At 40.1% G+C, this 25,832-nt stretch overlaps 2 protein-coding genes across 4 annotated transcripts in view; both read left to right on the forward strand.

The window, feature by feature from the left end:
- Positions 1 to 721: 721 nt before the first annotated feature.
- The window catches only part of CASP2 (caspase 2), a 30,338-nt gene continuing 5,227 nt past the window's right edge, over positions 722 to 25,832 (forward strand). Inside the window, exons 1-10 of one of the 3 annotated variants that reach the window (XM_027899762.1) lie at positions 722 to 1,006; positions 6,530 to 6,697; positions 8,415 to 8,490; positions 9,850 to 9,944; positions 11,346 to 11,522; positions 12,721 to 12,849; positions 13,268 to 13,358; positions 16,928 to 17,077; positions 17,169 to 17,350; positions 24,891 to 24,893. In XM_027899762.1, the coding sequence (XP_027755563.1) occupies positions 857 to 1,006; positions 6,530 to 6,697; positions 8,415 to 8,490; positions 9,850 to 9,944; positions 11,346 to 11,522; positions 12,721 to 12,849; positions 13,268 to 13,358; positions 16,928 to 17,077; positions 17,169 to 17,323 (1,191 nt within the window). In that variant the 5' untranslated portion in view covers positions 722 to 856 and the 3' untranslated portion in view covers positions 17,324 to 17,350; positions 24,891 to 24,893. Of the gene's footprint in view, positions 1,007 to 6,529; positions 6,698 to 8,414; positions 8,491 to 9,849; positions 9,945 to 11,345; positions 11,523 to 12,720; positions 12,850 to 13,267; positions 13,359 to 13,467; positions 13,530 to 16,927; positions 17,078 to 17,168; positions 17,351 to 17,882; positions 18,811 to 24,890; positions 24,894 to 25,832 lie in introns of those variants that run through there. The other 2 variants (XM_027899763.1, XM_027899761.1) reach the window with 2 other exon arrangements.
- CLCN1 (chloride voltage-gated channel 1) overlaps positions 24,942 to 25,832 on the forward strand; it is a 57,222-nt gene continuing 56,331 nt past the window's right edge. Inside the window, exon 1 of the mRNA XM_027899760.1 lies at positions 24,942 to 25,126. Within this exon, the coding sequence (XP_027755561.1) occupies positions 25,076 to 25,126 (51 nt within the window). The 5' untranslated portion in view covers positions 24,942 to 25,075. The remainder of the gene's footprint in view (positions 25,127 to 25,832) is intronic.

The following is a 25,832-nucleotide window of genomic DNA, read 5'->3' on the forward strand; positions in this document are numbered from 1 at the left end:
ATCCCAGGCAACTAGCGACAGGACGAGAGGACACAGTCTTAAGCTATGCCAGCGGAGGTTCAAGTTAGACAAGGGGAGGAGTTTCTTCGCAAAAGGATTGTCAAGCACTGAAACTGGCTCTCCAGGGAGGTGGTGGAGTCACTGCCCCTGGAGGTGGATGTGGCACTCAGTGCTATGGTCTAGTTTGACAAGGTGATGTTTAAAGGTTGGACTCGATGATGTCAGAGGTCTTTTCCAATCGCAATGACCCTGTGATAATGTGACAAGTGCTGCGAATTTGCTTATGCTAGAAAGATGGTCACTTGCAATTTTTCCCTCCGTGTTTCACGTTCTCTGCAAACCCTGTGTGCTCCCTCTCAAATGACTGTGCGCTATCTTTTCTGATTTCAGCTGATTTCCACTGAAACTCATGTGCAACAAAACACAGGAAACAAAACCTCTAAAATTAAAATTGAAAAGAAAAAAACCAAAATAAATCCCAGTGCCGGTATGTTCGCAAGGAAAGCTGCACTTGTTAATACCCCCTGCAGGACATGACCCCTGCCGTGCCTCTGCCGTGCCGCACTGTGACCCCCCTGCCGCGATCCCGCCCCCACGTCCCTGGGGGGCCGCGCCCAGCCCGCGCGCGGGCAGGAGGCGGCGGGAAACCGCTCCCGCGCCGTGGGAGGTCACGTGACGGCGGGAAAACGAGTCTCGCGCTTTGAATCGCGGGTGCCGCCGGGAAAAAGGCGGGCGGGAAGGGCCTCTTTCCGTCCCTGGTGAGCGGCAGAGGGATCCCTCCTGAGCCAGCTGTCGGGAGGAGGGCGGGTGGGTCTTTGCCGCTGAGTGCGCCCCGGGTCTCCCTTCTTCTCCCAGGATGCTGGTGGCGTGCGGAATGCAGCAGCGTCACCAGGAAGCGCTCAAGAGGAACCGTGTGATCCTGGCGAAGCAGCTTGTGTTGCCCGTACTGGTGGAGTACATGGTAGAGAAGGACATCATCACACTGGAGATGGTGGAAATGATACAGGTATGGGGAGTGGGCTCGCTTGCGCCGTGGCCTTTATTTCAGGCTAAGCTCGGTGTCTTTCTTAGCAGTGGCAGCATGGAAGAAACCTCAGCTGTGTGTTAACCTGCACGTTTTAGCGTGATTGCATTTAGAGAACGTGCAAAGCCGTGTGAGGGTTGATTGTAGCGTGCAGAAGAACTGTGAGGTGCTTTTGGCATTGTGTATTTTGTCAAAAGTTCACTATTTGGGTGCTGGTGTGCAGTTGCAGGAGGCTGCACTCTGTGGATCAGGGTCCTTTGTTTTTTTGTGCCTCTTTTTTCTCCAGAAGCAGAAACAATACCTGTTTCCAAAAGAATACCAAAATGAATACGATATAAACCAGCTTGTTGTGGCCCCTTTCACTCAAAGAATTTGTGCTGCTGATGTTTTTTTGTAATCTGCGTGAAGAACCTTGCAGGATTCAGGGCCCGCTCTCAGCTGACAAAAGCCGTTTGTTTGTAGGCCTGTGTTACTTACCCTGTGCAGTGGGTACTATGGAGAGAAGTCTTTGGAAATAGCTTGGGATTTCTCCCAGAGGGATGGAAGTGCACTGAACACCATGCAGGATGGAGATACAGGTCTTCAAAGAAAGCAGACTGGAAAGGAAATGACTGAAGTTGCACGGCGAGTGTATCTCAGGACTCAAGTTGATGGTCCTGTAATTAGAACAGATTATGAACTATTGGCTGGGCACCAGTGTTGAAAGTATAAACAAAACTGAGATTGATAAGATTCTTGATAGCAATGAAGAAATAACTTCCAGATTATTTTTCATTCATGGTCAGAGATAATATGAATCACTTTACATACTTTGGCTCAGTGTCAAAGATAACGACCGATTCCTCGTGGGACCTGTCAAGGATATCAGTGTTAAGTTGTGGGAGATGCGGGCAGTCTTACCTGAAGTAGTTCAAGTCCCTTCTTGTACTGGTTTTGGCTGGAAGAGGGTTAATTTCTTCATAGTAGCTGTTGTGGGGCTGTGTTGGGATTTGTGCTGGAAACAGTGTTGATAATATAGAGATGTTTTAGGCATTGCTGAACAGTACTTACACAGAGCCAAGACCTTTTCTTCTTGCCCCACCTCAGCAACGATGCTGGGAAGGGAGGCGCGAGGAGGAGCACAAGAATTTGGGAGGGGAAATATCTGAGCTGTCCTCAGCTAACCTAAGGGATATCCCACATTATTTGCTGTCATGGTTAGCACGTAAAGCTGGGGGAAGAAGAAGAAGAAAGGGGGGAACTCTCAGAGTGACATTGTTTGTCTTCCCAAGTAACCATTTCACGGGATGGAGTCCTGCTGTCCTGGGGGCGGCTGAACCTGATGACAGGAAGCAGTGAATGAATTCTTTGTTTTGCTTTGTGTGTCTGGATTTTGCTTTACCTATTAATCCATCTTTATCTCAACTTCTCTCGCTTATACAGTTTTGATTCCGCCCACCATCCCGCTGTGGGGGGAGTGACTGAGCGTCTGTGTGGTGCTTAGCAGCCCACGGGTTTTAAACAGCAACATTGCTGAAGTATGGGTGATTAGTAGGGATGTTCATTTGATGACCTGCAGTTTGTCACTGAGGTAAGGGGAGGGGAAGGAAAGGGGGGGGGGGGAGCCCTCTCAAGGTTAGAATAATGCCAGAGAAAATACTCCTTTTGGCAAGATGCTGCTGTAGTTGAGAAGTATTTAAACTGAGAGGTGAAGAAGACAAAGGGAATCTTCCCCTCCAGGTGTATTTGAGTAAAAGGAAATGTAACAATACTCAGTAATGGATTATCGGTAAGGAGAAAGCTGTTAGAGATAAGTGAGGTAAAGAGTAATAGCCTAGCGAAAAAATTCTGCCTAATACAATATACACACACAACCAGGGATTTAAATGTGTATAAACAGCAATAGCAGCCTGAGCAAGAGAGCAAAGGGACTTGAACTACTGTTGCAGGGTATGGATCTGGAAATTGCAACAAAAATGGAAATATGGCTGAGGTAGGCAGAAAGCATTCACAACTGGAACAGTACTACTACGAAATATGTACTAGAAGGATAGAAATGAGGGGAACGTTTACAGGGTAGTACTAGTCATAACAGTTCTATAGAGAAAAAGGAAGGTTCCTAAAAAAAGAATCACTCAAGTGAAAAACACTTTGTCTTACCTTTCGTTTTTCTGTTGTAGGTCTGTGAATTTTTAATATTCTTCCTGTCTCTGGCTCAAGTGTGAGCAAAGGTCTTAGAAGTGCTGTTAGGTAGCCTGGTCTTGAAAATGCATTCTGATGCCAATCATCAGGTACTTAAGTGGAAAAAGGAGGAGCCAAATGCCACTTTGATAAAAGAGCATAGATTTTCCTGGATATTACAACTAATTGGTTCTATATATATATCCCCCTGCTCCTCTAGTAAGTCAGGAAATCAAGATCGGGATAAATAGTTACATTCTAAATCATATTGCCTTAAAAGCACAGCAGTGACATTGGTCCTGTGACCTTGATTTAAGCTGAACAAATAAAATGGCTCTGGAAATAGAGCACTTAAATAATCTTTTGTAGTCTAAAGAAGGTGAAATAAACCAAGGAGATGAAGGAAGGATGAAATTTTTTCAAGTGTGAAGTGTAAAACTAGTACTGAAACTTTACCACAAGTAAGAAAAAAGTGTGAGGGGAGCGTGTTGCTGGAAGAGCCACAGAAGACCAAGGTGACTGAGCTGGATGAAGAGCTCAGAAGGAAAATGAAGAGTACGTAAAGTGTTTAAGGTGTACACTGGAGAAGAATTAATAAATAGAAGCAGCTTCCTTTGATGTCTGAAATGTGGGGAAATAGTAGGAGAGGAATGAATTTAAATTGGGTCATTCAGAAAGTTATTAAACAGTGTTAGGTTTTTTCCACTGTATACACTTTGAATAAAGAGTAAAGAAAAAAAAATTGTGTTCTCTTTGTAGTGAAGATGATGTAAATAAAATTTTCTAGATGAAGACCCAGAAGAGGGGAATTTTAAACACAGAGCAAAACAATGTTTGAAAAAAAGTGGGACCCTGGAAATACCTGTTTTTAAGGCAAAGTCTAGAATTCACTGTATAAATGCCTTCTCAGAGCATCAGATGTTCTTCCAGAGCTCTAGGATGGACCTTCAAAACAGCAGATAAGGTAGCAAGAGCTTTCTCTTGCTCTTTAAACAAGTGGAACACTATACTGTAATCCAAGTCTGAGACTGTGTAGATTTGAAGATTTCAGTACTCTATGTTGATCACTAGACAGTAATCAAGAGATCACTGGTTTTGACAAAGTGATAATTTGTTTAGAATGTTTGTAAAATATGTATGGTCTTTTCACAGATTCTATATTTATACTCTGGGTCAGTAAGACTAGTATTATGGAATTTTGACAGGAATTAAGAATTTATTTTACAACCAGTTCCTGTTATGCAGATTATCAAATCCATCTGTGAGGGTACATTAATAAATTAAGGATGTATTGGAAAACGAAATGAAAGAGGTATGTCATAGGGAAGTTTTACTTCTGAATGTTTGCTGAACATTATTTAGTGTAATCTAAATGTGGTGTTGATGTGGAAGTTAAATGAAGAGGTACAGCCTTTTGGGTGTTTAATGAAACACTGAGGAAGAAGTCTTCCAAAAGCTGACTGGTACACATAAAAATTTGACACATACATACCTACATACATAATGCAGAATATGAACATTATGGAAATTTCTTAACTTTTCAATGAAACATAAGATCCAGTTCATAAGGTCAGCTTGTGTTCTTAACTATGATTTATGGCTTAGAGTCATAGACTATGAAGACATCAAGTGAAGAAGATGAATGACCCTCAGCTTGTCTCAAACAGCTACCAGAAAGAAATAAACAATTTATAGATACTTTGGAAATAAGCTCTCAATTTACTTTATTAGTTAAAATAAAATTCAGTGAGCTTACAGGAAGATGTAAGTGTATGGAACTGGTTATTTTCAATGGACTAATGGAGAAGTGTTATTGGGAGAAAGGAGAAAGTGCCTTCGTACTTCTGGAAAGACACAAGTAAGGTACTATTGTTTGCACTTCTAGTCAATAGTGCCCGGGTTCGATTCCCGGTCAGGACACTCTCCGGGCAGATGGAGCTCGTTAGCCCCGTAAGGCAATCCATCTACGGTCCTGAGGACCTCCCTGCCACCATCCAAGCGTGCTTGGCCCCGGCAGATGAACCTCAGGATTAAAGGGTGGGCTCAGTTCCGCGCACACTGTGTCTCACCTAAAAAATCCAATGCGCAGGCTGGAAGGTGGAAAGACCTTCCCCGGTTCTTCGTTCGTGAAGACTGGCCATTATAATTATAGTCAACAGTGCTCTGAAAGTTGAGGCTTCTGTGGGAAGAGGGAAAGGTACTGGCAAGGGGACGAGGCCAGTTATGAGGAGCTTAAAAGAAAGTGACTTGTTTAGTGTAGCAAATCAAGACCAGTTTATAGAAAGAAGTTTGATAAATAAGGGAAAGGACAGGAGAACACTGGAAACAAGGAACACCGCTGATACAAAAATAAATGCTATTAGTCATGAATGAATCTAACTCTGAAATTCTAAATAGTTTCATGAACATTGGATCAACAAGGTTTTGCAGTATCCTAATCTATTTTTTAAATTTTATGAAAGAAACCAGGTGATGTGATATCTTCTGTAGCAGAAGATATGTGCCTCAAGGTGCTATTTTCCTGTGATTGCTGTATGGTTAAGCCTTAATTCTCATCAACTGTTTTCAATCATCCACCAAAAGAAGACATCTCAAATCTAACTGATAATTAAAAAAAATATAGGATGTATTCCAAATAAAATAAATCTTATTTCTGATATCCAGTATTTTAGTATGTGGTTTTTTTGGTGTCTTTTAGATTTCACAGGGAAGGTTATTATTATGTAAATTATACATTTTGTTGGCAAATACCCTGTTGGTATTCTAACAGTTGGGACTTCTTGACAATGTTTAACAAAGAGATGAATTTCATTTTGATGGTTACTTTTTCACTTAGACTAGAATATATTGCTTCATTGGTCTAAATATTACAGTCTGTACATACTAAGTACCATTCTGGAACTGACTGTATATAGTAAGTATTTTACTTAATGTTTTCTGAAGGGTTTGAGTATCTACATGAGACCATAAACCATTGGATAGTAGCGGAAGCATGTTTTGGACTTTCTGTGTATTCGGCGAGGAAAAATAGATACTATTCCAACAGTAACTGGAAGTAAAAGTTTGGAGAGAATATGGTGTATTACTGTGCGTGGTAATGTATGAATTATTGGCTTGTTGTGTTGTCATATACTCTCATACTCTCTTGAGAAAATAGGAACAGAGCAGAGGAGCGTGAACAAAATCAGCTAGGAAGAGTATAATAATGGACCTAGCACAGATAAGCACAGTGGTGAAGTGTTTATCTGAAATAAAAAAGTAGTTGTTCTGATAATTCATTGAAAATCAGTTGTGTTGGGTATTACATAGTGTGGATTTTGGTTTTTTTTTTTCCTCTGGGTCTAGGCAAAGTCTGGGAGCTTCGAACGAAATGTGGAATTCCTCAATTTGCTGCCCAAGAGAGGCCCTAATGCCTTCTCAGCCTTCTGTGAAGCTTTACGAGAAACCCAACAGCAGCATCTGGAGGCAAGGATCTTGAAGACAGTGTCCGACCTGAGCCCCGACATTACAAGGGTACGACAGTTCTTAAAAAATAAGACGGGTGGACTGCATTTCAGATTGGGTTTGGGCACAAAGGACTCTGTTAAATGGGGGAAAAAAACCAATTTTTTATGAAAACAGGATGGGATTTTGTTGCAAGTTGAAGCTTGTAGAAGTCTTAGTAAAAACAGAGAGGAAGGAATTTGGGAAGAAGGGAATTTTCATTCTACCACCAGTCACAAAGTGGTGGAGGTTAGAAGGGACCTCTGATGGTCATCTAGCCTGACTCCCCTGCTCAAACAGCATCACCTTCAGCAGGTTTTCCAGAGTCATGTCCAGATGGTTTTTGAATATCCCTAAGGATGGAGACTCTGCAACTCCTCTGTGCAACCTCCTGCAGTGCTCAGGCATCCTGAGAGTAAAAAAAGTGTTTCCTGATGTTCAGATGTAGCCTCATGGGTTTCAGTTTGTGCCCATGGCCTGTGGTCTTGTCACTCACTGGGCACCACTGAAAAGAGCCTGGCTTTGTTCTCTTTGCAGCCTCCCTTCAGTTATTCATATGCTTTGATAAATTCTCTCTGAGCCTTTCTTTCTCAAAGCTGAGCAGTCCCAGCTCCCTCAGTCTCTCCTCATATGTGTGTGGCCTGTTTTTGGCCTCTCTCCGGTGTGCCCATGTCTCTTCTATAGAGAAGCCCAGAACTGGACACAGCACTCCAGATGCAGGCTTGCCAGGGCTTTGCAGAGGGGAAGGATCACCTCCCTTCCATCTGTGCTGCTGGCAACATTCCCCCTAATGCAGCCCAGGGCACTATTTGCCTTTGTGCCAAGGGTACATTGCTGGTTCCTGTTCGACTTGGCGCCACCGTGTCCTTTTCTGCCGTGCTGCTTCCCAGCTGGATGGCCCCCAACATATATTGATGCATGGGACGGCTCCTCCCCATGTGCAGGACTCTGGACATTTCTTTGTGAACTGCACAGTGTTCCTGGGTGTTCTTACATCCAGCATGTTGTTAATGGATGTCATCATTAATCGAAAAGCTACAAAGAAAATATTTTCTCCAAATTTTTTTTATTTAATGTTCAATGGTTCTCTGAGTAGGAAGCTACTGAAAGCTAGTCTTGCCTGTTGAGGAAAGAGATACTTCTATTTCTTTCTTTTGGTGTTTTTATTTTCACGTTTTCACTATCTGTAGTTGTTAGCATTGAACCAAAGGAAGAATTTTGCAAGGATTCCATATTCTTAGTGCATTGGCAAGGATGGAATCTCTCATTAAGCATATATTCTACAAAGGAAGAGAGACGATATTTTTGAACAGAGATGTTCCCTTATTAAAATGCAGGATTTATTAGATTACCCTCTTCTGTTTTTTTTTTTGTTTGTTTTCAGTTGTGCTTTACTGTTCAAACAATGGAATCTTGACAGCAGACGAAAATATAGGAATCACTGGGCAAATCAATTTTTGGCAAAAACCAGGAGGATATGATGACCTCAGTGTAAGGTTTCTAAACAGAGAATTTGGGTAGAAGTAGAGATGAGCAAAGAAGGGAAGGAGTTTTATAGAGAGAAAATGCTGGTGCCTTGTCATGATATTTCATTTGGATGTGAACCATAATATTATTTTTAAGTCATTTTTATGTGTAGGTAAATGCACGGATCTTTTTTCCATGATAACTTAAGGCTTGTACCATAGATGAAAACAACAGCTTTTTTATGCTACTCTTTTTTATGTATTTGTTGGATGTCTTGTAGCTTGAGCACTGTCATGGATCAGATCTTCCGTTCCCTGTCAGTGAGTCCTGTAATTCAAAGAGACCGCGCGGGATTGGTGAGTTGCTTGTGACTTCATGGATACTTGATTTGATATCTATTTGGCTGCTTAATACTCTCTTAATTCAATTCTAGACTTGCCACCACTTTGCTCATACCAGGAATACAAACTTGAGAGATAAAAGAGAGTGACTTAGGCTAGAAAATGGAAGTGAAATAGCATATTGGAAGAGAGAACCAAATTAGTTTCTAGTCAGCTTAATTTACTACTACAGGAAATTTTGTTGCTTAAAACAGTGCATGTCAGTAAAATTTTAGATTTTTCAAAGATTTCCTTCTTTGTTTAAGATTTGTAATAGAGTTTTACTGAACTAGAGCTGTGACAAGATCATGATTTTGAGCAGTATTCCTTAACTTTAGCTTACTATTTGGAAAATCAGTCTAAGCATAAGACCTTATATGTGTTACATGAGCCGAAGTTGGTTTTCTGTAGCTTCTGTCAAGTGCAGCAAATCAGCTTTTATTTAACATGCATTTGTGTCTTTGACCAGGGAACTGGTCTAATAAATAGCTGTTGGAATGAATCTCCTTGCTGGTATTTATGTTGCCTCTGATAACACCTGGAGTATTCATTTTCCCTAACCAAGTGTCTAATTTTTGGAGACTTTTTTTGTTTTTTCATTTACGTGCAAAGGTTTTAGGATTTGATTGTTTTGATTTTTTTAGAGCATATATTCCTCCAACCAGGAGAGCCATGCCTTAGAAGGCTGAAAAAGGATTTCAAAGGAGATCGTGAATGTCATTAGCTCAGTTTCTTCGGTACAGGGGAGTGTTTTTCTGCAAATGGCAAATAGTTGATTATCATTCCCCTCATCTGTTGTTATCCAGAGAAAAATGTTGAGGCAGATAAAAAAAAAAGGGCATTGCACTTTATGAAAGTTAGAAACTTCTCATTTGATCACTTATGCATGTGTTCAGCATGGGAAGCCTTTTATGAAAGGAAAAACAGTATTTTATTTGAATTTTTCTAGCAACATTTTGTCAGCCAAACTGTGAAAGGAATAACATACTGTGCAAAGTGACAGCACAAGGCTCTAATTTTAGATGAGAATGCTGTTTTCGTTCTGTAGACCCAAATTCACTAGGAGGCCTTAGATAAGGCTAGCCCACATACAAGCCAAAAAAACAAATCACCAATTAAAATAATTTTAAAAATCACACCCTTACAGTACTTTTTTTTCCTGCTGTGTTTCATTTTGTGTCTGTAGTCCCTGATGAAACAAAATTTTTAGAGGTGAGAGTAGTATAATACAGAAATATGCCTAAGAGAATATAGTTAAGAATTTGCAAGTTACTTCCTTAATGCAGAGGCTTTGTGGTTGAAATTTATTGTAATTGATATGTTTGGTTTGCACAGGACCAATGGAAGTTTCCTGGGATAATGGAGATGGTCACTCAATTCCTCCAGTGAAATATTGCACTCCTGAATTTTATCATGATCATCAGCACTTGGTAAGTCATTTGCAGAGAAATTCTTAAGATGTGAAAGTTGTGAGGTGTTTGAACATGTGGTACTTAGAATTTTTTAGTTGAAACACTTGATTGGGATGCAGATCAGTGCTGTGCTATTTGTGTTACTGAAAGGTGTTACCAGTCGTGTTCCATTTGATGTAGTTCTCATTTACAAGTGTCAAGAAATTCAGAGAAGTTCTATAACTATCTGCCTCTATTTTTTGTTCATGAAGAGCTTGGTGAAATGCATTTTGGTTTGTTGCTCTGTGTAAGCTGTCAGTATTATTGCCTCGAACTTGTCTGTCTGTGTCCTCATATTCTGCATGATGACACACCCTGTAAATGACCATAAGATAGTAGAACAGCATTTCAACTAGTAATCACAGTCTTGACTGTTTCAATTGCCAGCTCTACCTGAAAGAGTCCGTAGGCTTAAGAACCAGATCAGGATTCTGTGCTGGGTAGAACATCCTGAATTTCTAATCTTCTGCTGTAGTGTTTAAAGTTATGTGGGTAGTCTAATTACTTTTTGTTTATTCGGTTTGTAAAGCATGGGTTGTGGTGGGGTGGGCTTAAAGAATGACATTATTTTGTATGATGGGGCAAATGCATCATTAGGGTTACACAGTGTGCTAACAACACTTTTGTCAGAGGCTCTGTTTATAGCAAAACAGTTTTTTTGTGTGTGTATGGTTTTGTTTGGTTGTTCGGTGGTGGGTTTTTTGGAACTGTCTGTCGGAGTGACCTGATTAATATGCAGCGCCAGTGTGAACTTGACTTGGCTCCTTTTACATCTATGCCTGGATACACCTTATTTGATATTCTCCTTTGGTAGTAAATTTTGCTTCCAATTTACAGGAGTATTAGTAACTGAATTACTATTGATTTGTTGTTGTTAGATTGGTAGGGACGAAGGGGTAAGTTAGTTTGAAGATACTCCTCTTAAATTAGTTCTTTTCCTGTTAAGCTTTTTTTGCCAGTCACATAGCTTTCAAGATCAATGACTGACAGTCCCTTGCTGTTATAATTGCACTCACATGCTATTTTACATCTCTGTCTGCTCCCAACAGCAATTAAGAAATACTAGCTAAATGTTATGTAATGTTCTCCTGGTACCATTGATGGGCATGGCAGAAATATGTGGGGCCCTGCAGGGGTGAGGGTGAGAAAAGGGAAAAAAGTTAGCAAGAGCTAATTCGCAGTTTGAAATGAGTAACCTGTGTTTCTTTTAAAATGAGAAATAAGGCAAGCTAGTCTAACAATATCACAGGCTCATCAGTTGTGGAGGCTTGCAAATACAGGAACATGGTATCAAGTTAGTATGTAGGGATTGCTGTTCTACTCTAACACTGCTGTTTCTTTGTGTTGTTTAAATTTACTGATTTTAAATCTTCTTCTCAGGCGTACAAGGTGGTATCAGAGCCCCGAGGCTTAGCGCTTATTCTCAGCAATGTCAGTTTCAGCTGTGACAAGGACTTGGAGTATCGCAAAGGGGGAGACGTGGACTGTGCTTCCCTGAAGATGCTTTTCAAGCACCTTGGGTATGAAGTGACTGTTCTTCCTAATCAAACTGCACAGGTAAGGGGTGAATCCTCACAATTGGTAGGGATGAGAGTTTGTAACTGTTACATAATCATCGTAAGAGTTTCCCTTTGGTATGTAACTAAGCTTTGAACTGGAAGGTGTGAATTATCACTTATGAATAGAAAATAAGGCTAAATGGGATAATGTCTTCTCACATACTGATCAGTATGAAGAACCTTGGCAGGCAGAGCTCTTACAGTGGAAAACAGTATTATAAAGGACCATGAGAGGTACTACTGTAGTCTGACCCTAGTACAGGGTGCAAGAATTTCTAGAACACACCTGGCATGTGTTTTAAAAACACAAATGAATAAAGCGTATGCTTTAGATAGACTTTTGCAGTGTTCTGCTGCCCTTAAAGTTAAACTTTGCAAATAATTGATGTAGTATTTGCAAGCATGATGTTTTCATGTCCTTTCATTGGTGGAGTCAATTGCCATCCTATTTATCAGTCTTCCAATATCTGTGCAGTTAAGTTCCACTTTTTCAGTCTTTGTTTTGCTAAAGAAGTGGCTGTGTTTCACTTAGTCATGGAACACTATCAAATTTCCTAACTTAATTAAGCCACTAACCCTCAGAATGCAACTGCTACCTTCTCCAACTTCATTTGTTCTTATTTCTTTTAAATCCCTATGAATCCAAGTGGTACCAAACCTATTAAAGAGTGTTTTACTCAAGAAAGCAGCTTTTGCAGCATTATAATTACACTTTTGCATCTGCCATGTTTTCAGAGTTCGTAAAGCTTTTCAGTTTAGATTGTTTATTTACCACTAGTGCTTGAATGCCTGAAGCCCCAGAGTATGTATCTGTTAAGTTGCTCCAATATCCCAGTCAGACTCAAGTGTCTTTGTAAAACCTTTGTAAAATATCAGTTAGTTTCTTCTATGTTGAATCCACATGTACCAACTCAGGTACTTGCTGCATCTCCCTGTTGGCCAAGTGATTCTTGCTTCATTATGTTATGCTTAGAACTCAATATTACATAAAGGAACATAAACATTTTGTTGGTTTTTTGTTGTGTTTTTTTGTTTGTTTGTTTTTTAATAAAACACGTCTTTTTCCTATAAATTAGTTGTATATAGGGTTTTTTTTTGTAACAGGAGGACTGTTTATGTTTTTCCATGAATATTGACTCACATTCCCTGTGCAAGTCTGGAAAGCATTGAATAGTTTTTTTCTTATTCTGTTCCAGGAGATGCAGAATGCATTGGAGAGATTCTCCAAGCTGCCAGATCATCAATATGTGGATTCCTGCATCGTAGCTTTGCTTTCCCACGGTGTGGAGGGCGCGGTCTATGGCAGTGATGGCAAGCTACTACAGGTATGTTGTTGTGTCCTGATGTGGTGTGGTAGGTTGTCTCTAGGAAAGTAACAGTAGAAAAAGGGGGGAAAAAGTTTAAAAAAAATGAAGTGATGGGAGACTGAGGATTCACATTTTTTTAAATGGAAAAAATAAAGGGCTTGTGGGAAGAAAACAGCAGGAGTCTGTGAGTGGTCTGGCGAGTAGGGGAGATTATTTCATTCTCTCTGTACAAGTACTAGGTAGACTGCAAGAACTCAAACTAGCAGGAGCTAGGGTAAAGGGTGGCGAAGGGATGTGTTTGTCACAGGCTGAGTTTGGAGATAAAGGAGAAAATACAAAGATAGATGTGGTAATAACCAAAATACAGGGAAGCAGGGTGAGGCTGGGTTTGGCTTAGAGAAGGCTACAGTGAAGAATATTTATCTTCTTCTCTCAGTTACAGGAGGTTTTCCGGCTCTTTGATAACGTAAACTGTCCAAATCTCCAGAATAAGCCAAAAATGTTCTTTATTCAGGCCTGCCGGGGAGGTGAGTGCCCCAGTGCTAAAAGTACTTGGCATGCCATTAAGGCTCATTTTGCACACATGCACACCCTCACGTTCAACTTGCTGTCATCTCTCCTGTTTGCTTCTCTCAGGTGTAAGTGGGACCCATATTCACCTCCCTCTGCCCTGCTGCTGCCACTGCATCTGTTGCTCTGTAAGTGTCTTTTGCTCTGCATGAGGTGTGTGCATTGACTTGCAGACCCCAGAGCATCTTAATGACGTAAACCTCTGTCATACCCCACACTACATTGAGGCTTTCTCATACTGTGCCTGCATTAAGGGGAGTGGGGCACATGGTGCACAAATTGCAGCACAGCATGGAGAGGTACCCTAGCACTGGAGTCTTGTCTGAGGTTGTGTCTTTCTCTTTATCCTCAGTGTGCTGCGTCTCTCGTGGTTGTCTCTTGAGCTGCCAAAGTTGGTTCCAACTATTTTTGGGAGTTTGTCTTTTTTTTTTTTTTTTTTACTTTACCCTAGCTTGTTTTCAACCTCAAAATGGCCTTTCCTTCCAAACTTTTCCTCATACTCTTACAGAATTCTTACATGCTAATGTACAGAACTCTTTCCTTGATTCTCCTGCACCTGTTCTCTTTCTATGCTTTGTGGTTTGTGTTTGTTTCTTCTTCTAATTCTGCTATTTCTTTTCCTTCTTTCTGTAACTAAACACATACCTGTAGCTAACTGCCTTTCATATCTGCTAATGACTGAATTTTTCCATCAAGTGTTTGGTCTTTCTGAGATTGCTGTGAAATTGCAGATTCTCCAAAGTGAAGTTCTGTCTTATGGTTTTGGTTTTTCCTCTTGCGATAGAGATTTTAGTGTGTATGCTCTTTCCCCGGCTTTTCCCTTGTTCCTTGTAATTATCCTTTTCATTTTTATCGAGCTTTATAGTTTGTCCTCTAGCCAAGAGGATGATTCATTCACCTGTTATCTAACCTTGTTTAATCCCAATGCATGGAAAAGCCTAAAGTCTACATGAAGTATTTTGGCAATCAGAAATATTCCAATCCCTCAAAGTATTTGGAAATACTGTAACATGCATGTTTTCAATATGTAAGGAATGGGATTGCTTTCCTTATCTAATTGAACGTTTAGATACTCTTGAGCAAATGTGAATGCACCGACTCAGCGTGGAAGTAAGTGTAATAAGCTAGAATTTTCAGCTGACCTAATTAGGTAATTAGGTTTCTTTGACTGTAATGTTACCATAATGAGTCTGTTAAGACTAACAAATCAAGCTTGGCCTTTCTATTTCCAAAAAAGTTGCAGTTAAGAAAGAGTGGTAAAACTTCCTATGCACAATGCTTTAGAACTTGGATACTCCAAAAGACAAAGGATTGAGACTTGAGCAATTGAAAGGGAAAACTCTTTCCTCAATTAAAAAAAAAAAGAAAGGCCCTGCCTTTTCTAACCTCTTTTAAACCATGATTAATAGTTGGAGGGGAAGGCCAGTTACAAAATAATTAGTTATCAACAAAACCGTGTACCCTTACACGTTAGCATTCAAAGGTTAGACTAGCCAAAAAAAACAGCATTTAAAAGGCTGTATAAATAGTATGGAAACTTTAGAATAGTGGTAAACCTATCAAGGCCATGCAAGTTAGCTGGAGCTATTTGAAACAAAACAAGAAATGCACAGGTTATTCTTCTTCCCTAATCTTATGTAGTAGGCCTACTCTATGTTCTATTAATTATACATTAAAAAATGTAGTTAAAGAAGAGTTAGTAAAGTCTTCATTTCCAAAGAAATGGCAGGAATCTACTAAAGTCCACCTACAGTCATGGATCAAAAAACAGTGGTTACAGAAAACAGTGGGAAAGTTTCAGTATGACATAAAATGTAACTTTGAAGCTCCTTTATATTTTTGTTTAGTGTAGTAGTTGATCCAGAAGATAAAAGAACTGTGCTAAGTAATGACAAATAGGTAGTTAGCAGTTATTTAAATTAATTGGTAAAATAGCTATCTAGGAGCTTCAGTAAAATGTAAACAGATTAGATCAATCTGTGTGGCTGTTATTGCTGATATAAATTAGAGGTTAAGTATGCAGAGGGTTAGTGCTTTACAGGTTTTAGTTATCTTGGTAAGTTGAGTGGTGTTTGAAGACAAATGCACAAGGAAGACGTAATTCTGAAGCTTTAATAAAAAAATTTTGACTTTTTACATGATGGGATGATGGCAGTGTGAATAATATAGCTTGATTTTAAAAGTACCTGAGTCTTATCTGAAATAAACACCGTGAACAGTACTCTGAATTTTTAAGAAGATAGAGAACTGAAAGGATTTGGAAAACCGTGATAAAAGACATGAAAAAAGTGTAGTTAATGGAAAACTTTGCATTGCTGCCTTAAAGAGATGAGGAAGAAACCTAATGGAAGTCATTTGAGCTATGGAGCCTTATTCTATGCTATATCTAACCTGTCAGACAATCACACGCCTCCTGCTGCTGCTTTCATTTTAGAGGAAAAGAACAATGTTGGTGACTTATGAACTGACCATTTCCTTTGCATAAGTATGAGATGCCACTGGTGCCACTGCCTGTAAAACGGTTAGAAGTCCAAATGTACTTCTGAGGCTTGAGCTGGCATCAAAAACTAAGAACCATCATAACAGGAAGGCCTTTGAAGTGGACCTAAGTCTAGCGTCTGACCCATGCTGTTAGGAAGAAAGTAGCATAATAGATTGTCAACTTAAAAGTAAAGGGGGTGAAGGCAAAATTATATAAAAAATGTAGCTTTAATTTTCTTACAACATATCTGGACTATCAAAGTTATCACCACTGAGCAATTAATCTAGATTATAATGGAAACTCTGCATCATGTAAAAAAAAATTGAGATTATCTATACTTTCATAATACATACTAATAAATCTTGGAAAAGACATCAAATACTCTCAAGATTTTTAACTAATCTCCATGTACTGGAGTTCTTTTATTTGGGGTCAGATTATGTTGCATTTTACTCCTGCACAACTTATGCTTTTGATTGATACAAGTAGTATTGTAGTCATGTTTTAGAACTAGGTGAGATACTTGGTCCATATTTTCTAGATGTCTTGGAGGTAAACCTGAGCAAGTCAAATTAGAGCTCTTTTTTGAGTGCTGCAATACATAGGTCTTTAGCATTGCAAACTGCACTAGACATTTTTGGATATTTCTAAGGTAGGTACAAGTGGAAAATCAAAACTTTATGGCTAGGCATCAAATCCTTCCATGCATGGTGGAGAACTTATAGAAACTTCTCTGCTTTCATGCTTATCCCATGATCTGCATAGGAGGAGGGAGGAGCAGAAATCAGCGTGCAGACCAAGTCAGGTTTTGTTGAGCAGGTTTGGCAGTTGTTGATATCTGCATTAGTTTGTGCAGAAGGACTTTCAGATGAGCTTTTAAAGCAGCTGAAAAAGCTTAAAGTTTGTGCAAAAGCTTTCTGCTCGACGGTGGTTGTGTCATTGCTGACCAGAGCCCAAAACTAAAGAAGTACAGGAAAACTACACGCAGTAATTCTGGGTAATTTCTTCTCCCCCCCACCCCCTCCTTGTTTATTGCCACCACAGATAAGTTCGACCAGGGAGTGGATCAAAGAGATGGGAAAGAACGGTCAGATTCCTCAGGCTGTGAGGAAAGTGATGCAAACAGGGAAGAAAGTCTCAAGCTGCGTCTGCCTACATGCTCGGATATGATCTGTGGATATGCTTGTCTGAAAGGTACTGGGTAGAGGCCCTAATTGTTTGGGCCTAAAGAGGTTTTATGTGTCTGTGTTCCCCAAAAACTTCATCGTACACACTTTCCTCTCAGGCACTGTGGCCATTCGAAACACCAAGCATGGATCCTGGTATATCGAAGCTCTCACCTCTGTGTTTGCAGAGGACTCCCGAGACACTCATGTAGCTGACATGTTGGTGAAGGTAAGCAGGAGTGTATTTACCCTCCTACTTTTACCTGGGTTTTGAAGAGCCTTTCAGTGCTTCAAAATGCTAGTCTACTGTTAAAGCAGTTGTTTTTGTCTTGTTTGTAGCAAAATTACTACTTCTTTCCCAGTTCATATTTATTTATTTGTATACAGTTCCATAGCAGTTTAACCCAAGTAAAAATGCTGTTTCTTTCACTGCTTCTGTTTCACTTCTGTGGTCACATGATGAACTTGCAAGAGGAATTCATCTTTCTTGCAGGGAATTACTTTTCTTCTATAGAAACAGGTTTTTTCTTCAGGTGAATTCATTCCCTGAACAGGCACACCACATAGCTGCAAAAGCTCTAATACATAAGGTAAAGATTGAGAAAATGGGGGAAGAAGTACTGAAGAAAGCAGTGTAATCATGGCAACTTGAACTGCTGTGAAACTGCACCCTAGTGCTTTCTCCTTCTTATAGTTTAGAGATACAAAACAAAGGCAGCTACTTAATATGTTAAATAGAATAATATATGAGTACAGAAAGCCATGACATTTTTGTTCTGTCTTAATCCTTCCAGTCACTTTTTTTTTTTTTTTTTTTTTAATATCGCATCTAGGTAAATAGGCAAATCAAGCAACGAGAGGCTTATGCGCCGGACACGGAATTTCACCGCTGCAAGGAAATGTCAGAATATTGTAGCACACTCTGTCGGGACCTTTACCTGTTTCCTGGATATCTACCAGGAAAATAACCTTCTCTGTTGGAAGAGAGATACTGCTAAACCTGAACTTTGACTATGGATGTCTGCGATTTTGCTCTTACTGACCGTGACATCAGATGTGCAAGCAAGGAATGTTTCTTTATCTGGCCAGTCCAATTCAAAATATTCTGGCAACTGTCTTTGTAATCTGATTCAGTTCAGGGTATAAAATTCTAATATCCTGATTTGCTTTGTATGTATAGAAACTGATAGAAAGAGGATCAGCACAAGAATTTGGGAGAAGTGGGAACATCCTTTGGGAGGAGATGTGAGGACATTTATAAACAAAGTGAAAATGAAAATGGACTATTGGCACAACTTTTAAAAAAAGTTAAGCCTTTCTGAAAGGAAAATCGGTCATAAAATGCTATTTATCTTACACTTGTATTTTAAAAATTTTAAATACTTTCTGCGTGGTTCTTACAGGACAGTTTACTACTGTGCACGTTAGAAAAAGAGTTTCCTTGTGAAGGAGAATCCTCCCCTTCTCTAAAATGAAAGGTTATATTCTCAGTATTCAGCACTTTCCTATCCATTGTGATCACTTAAAAGTCTATTTTTCTACATCCTTTCTATAGTGAAGTTATTGAGAGAATTACAAGACATCCCAGATTATCAGCAGAACGAAGACCTAGACAAGTCTGCAGAAACTGCCCCAGAAATAGTTTTGAATCTATAAATTCTAGATTAGCTCCCCATAGTCCCAAGAATTAACAACTGCATGGAATATTACTTTTCAGGAATTTGTTTGCCATAGTACTTATGTGTCACAGCAGACAGCATTCAGTCCACCAACTTCTCAGGAGTCTATAAATCGCACTGTACAACTGAAGCCCTGAAAGCTTACAGCCTTGTACAAAAGGATTGCTTGTCTTTTTTTTTTTTTTAATTAACAAAAATATTCAAGGCAGCTCTTTACAATCTAAGTACGTTGCTTAGATTATTTATCACTGCATTTTGTTTCCCTTTTAAATGAAAGGGAAGAGTTTCATATTATTACCCTATTATGAGTTTTCTTTCTTCAGCCATGGTCATTTAAAAGTGTAATTTACCACTTCTTTTGGAAATTTCCTGCACAGTCTCTTCAAGCTGTAATTTGTCTCTTGCTGTGTCCAGTTGCTGTTACTCCCATTTGATACGATGTGGGAGATGGGCATTTTTCTGTTTTTGTGGTAGAGCCTAAATCTTGAGATACTGGATTACATATGGACTACAGGCTTTTCACTTAAGTCTCAATCTTCTTCGTTTTTTTGTTAGCAGTAAGTCGGCATAGTTCCTGGCTAACTCCTTTTCTAATGTAAGTATGGCTTTTAAAATATTTTTTTTTCAGGATAGAATTATGAATAGGAAACACAAAGGGATATGAAGGAAGGCTGGAAAACCAGGCATGTACTTTTTTATTACTCTGCCTAGGAAAAAGAAGGCTATGTTTCCTCCATCTGACAAAGGTGCATCATTAACCTGTATCTTGCATTTATCTTAAACATGATGTGATAAAAGGAATAAGAATCATACTTGCCAATTGGTGCCTTACTCTGAAGTTTATTTTACTGGTTTAGAGGCTGTTGTACCTCCCTGGAGAATAAACAGTCTTCCTGAGTGCTCCCTCTATGAAATGGTGCAATATTTTACAGATAGGTATATTGATGAAGAGTCCACTCTGATGGATTAAATTTCTGTAGGATTGCATCAAGTTGCATTATCACTGCCACTTTTGTATATTCTTTTTGTATACTTGTATTTTACTGCCTTGAAGCATTAAAATAAAGAAGTCTTGTTTGATTAATCTGTGCAGTATCTTCCATTTGGAGAGTCAGACCTCTGTGCAGAAATGGAGGTTCTGTATAAAAATAATTTAATGTAATTTCTTGAGATAGTATATCCCAGAGGCACTCTTGAACTCTCAGGGCTGCTACTTGCTAGCTGCAACCAGTATGTGTTGCTTGTAAATTTTGATAACACCTGAGCTAAAGAAAAGCTAATACATTAATAAAGACATATGAGGCAGAACCACGAAGTAGGAGGCTGGTAATGTGCTTCAGCTGGGAAAATTTTGGGCTTGGTGTTCTTGCCAAAATTAATAGTTCTTGAAAAAAAGTAGTCTTGGAAGGAGAAGGAGCCCAAACAGAAGGTGAAGATACTAGCTGGAGAAAAAATCCTGGAAGTGGGGGAAGATCCAAGGAATCAGAGAGCTGCATGGGAACGAATGTCAGGGGATGCCCAGAGGCCTTGATGTGTAATGCCCAAGACTTGTAACTTGGAGCAGCTGTACAGCACAGAACCAACAGAACTTTCTGTTCCACTTCACAAACAAGCAGTGAAGGCCAATGAGTATGAAATAAGAAGGTAAAAGCTCTGTTTTTGTTAGTTCTAAAATAATCCCCAGTATCCAGATCCACTAGAGGTTGCCATTTACCCTCTGTCATCTGTGACACCTAGGAGAGTCTGAGATCTCTTTTTAGCGAAGGAGTACATTGGTTTATTAATAATACAGAATTCTGATACAGGAAGTCTAGTAGAAATGTTAGCACTGGAATTACCAACATCTACTTGTGCAGAAAGTGTTTCTGGTTGTCCAGAAGTTGTAGTAAACAAGATGTTTGTATTTTCACAGAAGTAAGTTTTGAGCTACTGGTATAATTTAAGGAATTTTAATAGGATAGCAGGAAAACGTTAACAGGTTCAGATTTTGTCTTGAAACCAAAAGAATAAGGTCAAAGATTTTGTTTTGTGGGATGGGGAGTGAAAACAGTATATCCAATGGAGACAAAATATTGTAAAAATTTGAAGTAGTATGAAAACATTTTTATTTATTACTTTTATTTATTTATAAATTATAAATTTATATATATAGAAATTTATTAAATATAAATTATAAATTTTATTATCCAGTATAATTAATGAAATTGTGATTCCAAACTGATTTTGTTTCCCTATTTACCATTATTAGAAGTAATAGGTACTCAAAGTATCTGACTTTGTAAAAATAGTGATTGGTCCCCTTAAAAATTATGTACAGAATGGTAGTGAAAGAGGGCATGCCTTCCAAAACATAAAAAGATTTGGCTAACATCTTGTAAAATAGAGTTTATGCCACGCTGAGACTCCTAATGTACACAGTACCTGTGTTGTGCAAAGTGTTCTTACCCTTCAGGGTAGGAGAATTCTTCACTATATCACAACACTAAATTATTAAGTTAGGAGAAGGAAATGCAAGAAAAGAAGATACTGTTATGTAATAGATGATGTCATCAGCATATGCATACAGAAAGCAGTTTCTTTAAAAGGAAGGGAATGAAGGATCTCTAGAGAAGTTAAAACCAATCATTGTCACAGGACCAGCAGCCTTGTTGAGTCTGTTTCACTAGGAATGAGTACTGTGTCCTGCTCAGTGCAATTTGGCATTATGTTGCTGCTTTTGTCAGTCCTACTCACAGAATTCTCTCTTGTGAAGCTTTGGTATTCTTCTGTTTCCATTCATCTGCATTTGGTACCTTTTTTATGCAAAGTGTTACATATAACTTGGTCTTCAGTCTGTGTTTTTGCATAAACTGTTCCACCTGCATGCACAAATTCTTCAGATGACATCTTTGTAATTCGTTATCTCTTTCAAAGAGCTTGGAGTTGTACTCGTTTCTCTGACTTAGAAATATAACTGGAATTTGTATGGTTCAGGCCACTGATTTTTATTTTTTTTTTAGTATTTTTTAAAAGTTTTTATTTTCTTTGTCACTCCTAAAAGTTTTGGTTTGCAGCTGCAAAATAAGGATGAACAGTAACACCTCACATAGAAACCATGCTTTGAGAAAGGTGAGCATCGTGCTGTATTAAGAAAACACTTAGATTTGGATTTGTTATGTTCAGGTTGTAAAGAAAAAAAACTACCTAGCTATTAGTATTCAGTCAATTGTAAAGTGACTTAGGGTGAGAAGAAGAGGCCACACTCAGCATGGGCTTAAATTTTCTACATCAATTTACACAGGAAATAAAGTGTTAAGGAATGTTACAAACTGCCACTGCCTCTTACATCTCTGGTTTGGGTATTCCTCCTGCCCAGCCCAGAAACCCTGGGCTTCGTGCATCAGCAGCTGCATCCAAGACACATGCTCATCCCATCCTAGAGGCTGGAGCAGACACATGTGCACTCCTGTTGCTAAGACCACAGGCTTGGCTGACTACAGCCCTGGTCTGACCTAGCTAATAGTGCCAGGTCTCCTCACACAGATCTGGTCTGTAGCTAACACTCTGAGCACCTCTTGAGATCTGGAGAGCTATGGCCACTCCAGCTACTGATGCTGAGACCCCACTTACTTCAGCTCCTGTCCCCAGAACCCCAACACCCCTCGTCTGCCAGTCTTGCCAGATGCTGTCACCTCGAACTTCCAGCCTCATGTGCATGGGATAACAAGATTTCATGGAAAGATAATTGAGAAAGCATTTAATGTGAAGATAGGACAGACACTGACCAGCCTTGATTTTCACAAAACCTGTCCCTTTCCATCTATTCCCCCTTTTGTTCCTCCCCAACTCTTTTCCTTATCAAGTTTTGCGTAGTCTTGCAGACCTAGTTCAAATCCTTATGTTCCTCTTCTTTCCCTCTTCATAATAGTTACAAAGTCGAGGCTGTACCTGTCCAAAGCTGTGGCTGTAGTTTCCTAAGGACCTGACAAATACTGACTGGAAACATTTGGTCTTTTGCATGATCTCTGTTCTCTCTCTGTCTCTGAGTTCTGGGTCTCTGTGTGGTGTTAGTTGTGGCTTTCCAACTTTTGCATTGAAAAGGTCCTTCACTGAATAACCTTAATAAAGCAGATGCTTTCACCTTTCACATAACCTTACATAACCCATCTTTATTTAGTGGGAGCAGCAGCTTAGGAAGTCATGACGTTGCTCTAAGTAACTGCTTTGCCTAGATATAGAATTTATCATTTTCCCTGAATGAAAAGCTTTACAGATAGCAGATAAAAAAAAATGAGCAGTTGTCTGTGAAAAAAACTGGCCTATATTATCTGCTCCCTTCCCCAGAAACTTCTGTGCTTGCTGCTGCCTCAGGGTACAGCAGACAGTAGCAGTGACTCAACTGAGGACGTAGCCGTTACCACAGCTGCTCAGTGCTGTTTTTCAAGGCAGAAGCACACAGCAGAACTCTGATTTTGTGCTTCCTATACTGTTAGCTCCTCCTTTTTTTTCTTGTGGCAAAGGCCCAAAACACAGCAGGGCAGGAGGCAGGACCTCCCTACTTTGCAACCCTGCAGATGCCTCAGGATCCTCAACAGCCCACAAACCCTTCCTGACTGTGCTGTTGAGCAACTTTACTGGATTTATGTATAAGAAATTTGGTTAAACATCGTTTTTTCTGTTGTCTTCTATATTCCCGTGTCATTTCTAGTCAGAAATTAAGAAAATAACCCACCAATATTAACACAAGAAGAAAATCAGATCTTTTCAAGGTAGTTGTCAGGAATCACGTATTTAGATGTTAGTATGTATTCTTTTGGTGTATCTGTCACAAAATGTTTCAAAACTTGAAGTTCACGTCTGTGGATGATGGGGAAAAAAATAAAAAAAGGAAAAATGCATCATTAACAGTTGAAACCTCATGAAAACAACCTTATGGAGTTCAATAAGAAGTGCAAAGTCCTGCACCTGGGGAGGAGCAATCCCATGCACCATGTGATGTTGGGAGCCACCCAGCTGGGAAGCAGCTTGGCAGAAGATGCCAGGGTTCTGGAGGACAGCAAGGTGAATGGAAGCCAACAGTGTACCTTTGTTCTAAACAAGGCTAATGGTATCCTGGGCTGCATTAGGAAGAGAGTGGCAGGAAGTCAAAGGAAGTTATCCTTCCCCTCTGCTCAGCCCTGGCAAGTCTGCAGCTGGATGCCTGTGCCTAGTTCTGGGCTCCTGTCTACAAGAGAAACATGGAGACAGGCCACAAAGATGATGAAGGGACTGAAGCATCTCATGTTATCAGGAGTGGCTGAGGGAGCTGGGACTGGGACTGTTCAGCCTGGAGAAAAGAAGGTTTGGGGGATCTTATCAATGCATATGAATAGCTGAAAGGAGGTTGTGAAGAGAACAAAGCCAAGCTCTTTTCAGTGGTACCCAGTGACAAGACCACAGGCCATGGGCACACCCAGGAGGCTCCATCTGAACATCAGGAAACTCTACTGTGAGAGTACCTGAGCACTGCAGGAGGTTGCACAGAGTTGTGGAGTCTCCATCCTTAGAGATAATCAAAAGCTGTCTGGACATGGCTCCTGGCAACTGGTTCCAGGGGCACTGGTTGAGCAGGGAAGTTGGGCCTGATGACTTCCAGAGCTCCTTTCCAACATCAGCCATTCTGTGATTCTGGATGAAAAAGATACTGACTGTTGGTTATGCCTGTGGATGAAGGTACTAAGACTGTGAGGAAGGCTGGTTATTCGTGGTGGATTAACCAGCAATAATGGGTGTGCTTTAAGAAAAATTATGTTAAATGTGAGGACAGTGTGTAATTTATATAGATGAGATTTCCATAGCCAGCTAGAATACTTGCTCTCTCAGATGCTGACACTTCACAAAGTTGTCCCTGAAACAAGTTGTAGAAATAATCCTACATAAGTTGCAGGATGGTTCTCTTGTCTCTAATTTTGGTAATTTTTCATTTCTACCCTTTTCATCCCTAGTCTCTCTGCTGTCAGCACCCATTCTTTCTATGGTCTCCCACTCTTTCCAAATGCAGTGAAGAATGACATTGCCAGAGAGAGGAGAGGGAAATGTTACCTCCTGTTAATTTACTGAGCTGTCCCATTGCCAGGTCAGCAGAGAGAGATTAAGGCAGGGAAGCGGCTGCTGTGCCCAAGCAGACTGAACAGGAGGGGGCAGGGAGTTTCTGGTTACACTCTCCCTCTCTGTCTTTCCCTCATCAGTAACCTTCTCTCTCAGGGTTCTCTGTGGGATTTTAGCTGAAGCCTTGTGCCTGTTTCACTCCATGATTTTGCTGTGGAGGGCAGATAGGAAGACATTGTCCTGAACAAACCCTAATCCCACAGGACGCGGTTGCTGGGGATATGACTGGGGATGCCTCTCCAACAAAGGCGTTCAGATACCAACAAACACTGGTGAGTACAATACCTGCAGCAGGACAGAATGTTTCCTACATGAAAGCTGGCTTCCCTTCTCTGCTTAAGGGGTTCAATGCTTTCTTTGCCTACAAATATCCTTCCCTGTTTGCATTAGACAGACTCTGTGAGAGATCCACCTGAGCACTTTCTCCAATAGTGGCTTCCCCCAAGAGAGAATGAGGCCATATTTTCCTTTGCTCAGAGTGAAAATGAGAGTTGATCCTAATCCACGTGGATGAAAAATTTACATCATCAGACAAGGAAAAAAGTGCTGGAGTGACTCAGGGCTGAGTCTGTAGCGACGCCTACTCTGCAGAGCGGCATAGAAATACAACTGCTGGTTGTGAATAGGTTTCCTTTTTCCAGACAACCACAGATAAGACACTCAAACCTTTCCCTGCCCTTCCTTACAGCTCCTAGAAGATGTGGTTAGGATTCTGCCATAGTGGCTGTTAACAGGTGCTGTGAGAGCATGGAGCATGTTTTTCTAGGGCATCTTTTGGAGACACCCAGCTGGGGTCAGGCACTGCTTTGCTTTATAGGTATTTGGACACGAACTGTTGTGCCACTTTCTGCTTTAACTACTTTAAAGAGTTATTGCCAACTAGGAAAACTAAGATTCATTGCATCTCGTGAATCCTCCCGCTTTTCTGGGCAAGTGGAGGTAGCAGTCTGTACTGTCTAAAATGCCACTTTGGTCACT

The sequence above is a fragment of the Empidonax traillii genome, unplaced genomic scaffold, assembly GCF_003031625.1.
Source record: "Empidonax traillii isolate 1590-97213 ecotype Southwest subspecies unplaced genomic scaffold, ASM303162v1 scaffold688:size580741, whole genome shotgun sequence".
Classification (NCBI taxonomy): Eukaryota; Metazoa; Chordata; class Aves; order Passeriformes; family Tyrannidae; genus Empidonax; species Empidonax traillii.